At 35.4% G+C, this 4,881-nt stretch overlaps 1 protein-coding gene across 1 annotated transcript in view; it reads right to left on the bottom strand.

Moving 5' to 3' along the window:
• The window catches only part of lamc3 (laminin, gamma 3), a 174,230-nt gene that overhangs the window by 92,569 nt on the left and 76,780 nt on the right, over positions 1–4,881 (bottom strand). The window contains exon 7 of the mRNA XM_024299112.2: positions 316–414. Coding sequence (XP_024154880.1) covers positions 316–414 — 99 coding nt within the window. The remainder of the gene's footprint in view (positions 1–315; positions 415–4,881) is intronic.

Below are 4,881 nucleotides of genomic sequence, written 5' to 3'. Positions count from 1 at the left end.
GACAGCGTGACAAAATAGGCTGTCTATCTTTAACTGAGAGGTAACTATTTTACAGCTGTGGCAGTGCATGGTCGCAAAAGCAGCGTATACGCTTCACCATGCACCAGCTCTGGGCTTTCTGGGCCTTAACCCTTTTCTCTAACACACATACACAAAGAGCATGGCAGAATTTGTATCTGTCTTGTCAACCACCACACCGCACAAAATGCTATTGGGAATTATTATTAAAACCTTTCTTTTTTTGAAAATCTGGGAAACTTGAACACATGTTACCTGAGGATGCATGTGACATAACATAAAAGACTGGTAACTCACCTTCCACAGCTGTGTCCCTCCACGTTCAGCTTACAGAAGCATTGTCCGTCCAGTGGAGAGCACTCGCCAACACTCCCGCTGCGGTGGCACTCACATGGCCTGCAGGCAGAAAATGCTGTTTCCACTCAAGAAGCCACAAAAATTTAAGGAAACTACACGACTTTACTTCCTTCACTTCATATAATGTAAGCACTTTAAAATAGAAACATATATCTAAAACGGCATTGAATGGTATGAGGGCTCGATACGGCCATCACAAACTCAAAACTGTAAACAAAAAATAATCTTGAAAAAACATGTTTTTATTATAACAGTAGCTAAAGTTTGGAGGTAAAAATGTTTTTTTTTTAATCAATTTTCTTTTTTCTTTTTTTTTTTAACAAAGAGACATGAATCTGTGATAATGAATTTGCGAACAAAAATGCTTTTTCAGCCTGTCTGTACAGCATGTTCCAAACAGAATATATAGGTTGACAACAAATAACTTAATTTTTATGCTGTTGTTGTTTTTATTCCAAGATGAACATAATAATAATTAGTGTTCATACTTCAGTGTTCATTTAAAATTGAGTTCTTTGTCATCATTAGAAAATGTTTCTGTTATTCTATTGAGAATTTAAATCTGTGAATATATGTATTAGTTTAGTGTAGACCTGATTTAATAAAAGCTCTTTAAAATGAGTACAACTTGTTCAAAATCCTGTAGCAAGGCTCTTAACAGGACCCATTAAACAAGGACACATAACTCTGTTACTCTCCTCTTCACATTGGCTCCCAGTTAAATTTAGAATTAATTTTCTAATCTTACTTCTTGTTTTCACAGCCTTGCATGGACAAACTCCCAAGTAGATTGCTGACCTTTTAACCTCCTACTCTTCGGTCCTGTCCCTGAGGTCCTTTAACCAAAATTTATTACAAAATCCAAAAAGCTGCTATGAAACCAGTGCGTGTGGCATAAATTGGATTATGGTTTAATGCACCATACTTTTACAGCATTTTACAGCATCTCTGGTACCATGTCAGAGTAAGTAAACTGAACTGAGTTTTAGCATGAAGTCCTCTCACCAGTCAATAAACCAGACAAAAGTCGTGTTCTAGTTTGCCTTGACTAGGTAAACTTTCTTAACACTTTATCACCAGAGCTTTGGTTTCTTTTTTTTCCAACTGCTGTTACTCTAATATATGCAGCCCTTTACAGAAGTGAAGTGTATACATAATTAACACGATTGTGTCACAGAGAAAAGTGGTTTTGCGTTGTTCAGCCACACTTCAGTAATGTGTTTTTATATTATATATATAAAGCTGATTAATTGATAATGGCCCGATGTTATCCTGCACACATTTCTAACTTGAATAATTTTGACAAAATACATTTTTATGGAGAGTAAAATTTTGAAAGTTATTTAAGGTTTAAGTTATTTAATCTGGAATAATATTCCTGCCTTTTTAATATTTTTAGTTATATTAAAAAGTTACATGTTAAACTTAAAAAAACGCATTCTGCTAGATTTTTGGGCTATTTTTGGCATTTACTAAAATTTTTCAGCTACATACTAGTTGTTTTGGCTAACTTAGGCTTTTTTTTTAGCTTTTTAGGCTGTTTTGGAGTTAGGCTAAATTGCTATTTTGGCTAATTTTGCTTTTTTTCAGTTTTTTAGGAAATTATGAAGATTAGCTTTGTTTCAGCTACATGGTAGCTATTTTGGCTAATTTAGGCTTATTTTTTTTTAAGTTTTTAGGCTGTTTTGGAGCTAGGCTAATATTTACATGCTAGCTGTTTTGGCTTTTTTCTGGTTTTCTAGGCAATTTTGAAGATTAGCTTTGTTTCAGATGCATGATAGCTGTTTTGGCTAACATAAGATTTTTTTTTTTTAATATCTTAGCTGGCTATCAGCTTCAGTGTGTTTAGCTATCAATTTCAGCATCTTCAGCTATCATCACTAGCATCTTCAGGAGCCAAATTCCGCTTAGAGCATTCACACTAACATTATCGCAGGTAATGCTATATATCTATATCATAATCATTTAAAAAAGTTCCTGTTTAAAACATTTTGTTTTTCTTTTTGTGTTTGGCCCACGACCTAAGGTGTGTTTTGCATTTTGGCGCTTTGTGCGATTGAGTTTGCCCCCCCTGTGTTAGGGACTGCAGTATTGAAGGGTTAAACGAGCACTTTCCATACAACTTTAAATTAATGTTTAAAGTACTAAACAGTCCCTCTGTTATTTTACACATCCTTGTTCAGCTGATTGTGGAATGCCCTTTTTATTGAGCTTTTACATGTAACCAAATGATGAAAGGAAGCGATTTACAGCACCAAGATGTGACTTTTGCATCAAAAGAGGCAGTTTGTATGCAAAGTGCAAATGTTAGGTCTACCTTGTAGAGCACAATGTGCTCTTGTTTACATTATGACTCACGACAAGTCAAATTAATCAAGCTTACATGTCACATCTTTGGAGAATAACACTTTTCTAGTTTCACAAACACACCAGATCTCACTAAAGTCAGTCATCGACGCGGCTCCTGATTTTCAAAAGTGACTCATAAGCATCTCTCTTAAACAACAACAATATCTTATTTATGAGGATTTTTCTTTGACTTCTATTAGTTCCATAGGCCAGACAATCTGTTTTTATCATCATTTCAAAGTATTTGACCGAGCGCACCGACAGCCTCGCTTAAGGCGAGTGAGTATGCAAGTGGGTCAGCAGGTACTTGAAAAATGTAAAAACATGTTTGATCCTGTTCCCTGATTGATCACCTTTGTTTAAGACTATAAGACAGAATCTATTTTTAATGAGGTGTTATTACAAATAATTCAATTATCCCAAGGCAATCTGCCTCTCCCTGTTTCTGCTTCACTGGTCTGAGTAATTCACACCTCAGATCCACAGCTTGTGCTTGATACATGAAAAATGAAAAGCTGCATGTGTGTGTGGATGCACATTGAGTGCATTTTGATAGTCTATTCGTAAACCTTTTTTTTTAATCACATACGTCTTTGATTTCTGTGCAAAAGATGTGAACGACAAAACATGAAGTCCTCAAACTGGCCACTTAAGAAGAGCAGCGATTTAATCAGAAATGGTCACATATTCATAAATTATTCATTTATAAATGCAATTAGTGAACATAGGGAGATTTTATTTTTAAAATCAATTTTAAAAAAGAATTGCAAACGAAATAAATGAGTGATTCTGTTTGAGTTTATACCCATTATTCTATTTTCTGGCCTTCCAAATGAAACAAAATGAAACTCTGCCACAATTCTATTTAACAGTCAGTCCACTAGCTGTTGTGAGCCCATTCACAGTTAAGTAGCAGAAATAATGGGGGCATCAAACAATCATTGAAATGCTCTTCAACACGATTAGAACTTAAGATTCCCCCCGGCAGCTTCAGCGGGTCAGTAAGGATAGACTTAGGAACATAAATAAAACATAATTCCACATATGCACCTTTATGAACATCTACATGCAGGCTCACATTCCCACTTACTTAGTATTAAAGCTCCAAGGTCACGCAAAGCTGGAATGCACCTTTTTATCATCAAAATGCATGAGGCGAGCCTGTGCATCTTTGACTTGCAACAAAGCAGAAACAAATTTAAACTGGTGCGATTGTTCAAGGTCTAAATCTGTCTCATATCTGACGAATGAATGCAAGTCGGCCCATCTCAGAATCAATTTAGCCCTCGTTCTTGTGGCATTCTGCAATGATCAATATCAGAGCTGAGAACAAATATGGAGAAAACATTTTTTTCAGTGAATGCATTACTTGTTCAAAGTACCCCTAGAATGCATTTCTAATCAGAAATAAATCAGAGAATTGGCAGACCTTTCTTTGCTTTATCGTCAAAAGAAATAACCCGAGTCAGAGTTATAAATCAAATCCAGATAAGTCGACCCTTTGCGATCAATAATAAGTCATAATAATAACGGCAGATTGGGAGGTATTGTAATTAAAACTATGTCCACTCATGGAGGGAATAATTGAGGCCAAGTTTCTCAAAGGGGTTAGCTGCAGCCACAACTCTTTTGTGAAGTTTCTGAAGGCAGCTTTGCTGGATCTTGGTGCCATGGCAACAGATGGAGATGGCTGCACGGTCCCGTGACGGATTCTAAGAGTTCAAACACCAAATCTGTCGCCCTGTTGGTCGGAACCGGCTGTGACCAACTAATTAACGCAGACCGACAGAAAGGCATTATGTGCTTATCTGGTGTTATAAATAAGATCTTTTTTTATGTATTGCATATTGAACATCTTACTGAAAATTAAAGTAGAGGAGCCAATTAAAGTGTTTATTTGGTTGATAAAATTATCAGGTATTTCAAGTGGTAAATATTAATATATAATACATAAAATGAGATTATTTTTGGTTGGTTTTCTTATCAGAAATCTGGTTAACTCTTCAACACCAGAGCTGGAAATAACACATCAAGTCTTGATTATTCTCACAATTAATTTAATTCTGAAGCTGCTGTTTTTAGTTTTTGTCAGAATCAGTTTGTTTCTTTTAAAGAAATATATATTTAAAGTAACTATTTGTGGTCTAAACCATTGTC

The sequence above is a fragment of the Oryzias melastigma genome, linkage group LG12 (genome assembly GCF_002922805.2).
Source record: "Oryzias melastigma strain HK-1 linkage group LG12, ASM292280v2, whole genome shotgun sequence".
In the NCBI taxonomy this organism is placed as follows: domain Eukaryota; kingdom Metazoa; phylum Chordata; class Actinopteri; order Beloniformes; family Adrianichthyidae; genus Oryzias; species Oryzias melastigma.
This window is presented reverse-complemented; position numbering and strand designations above follow the sequence as displayed.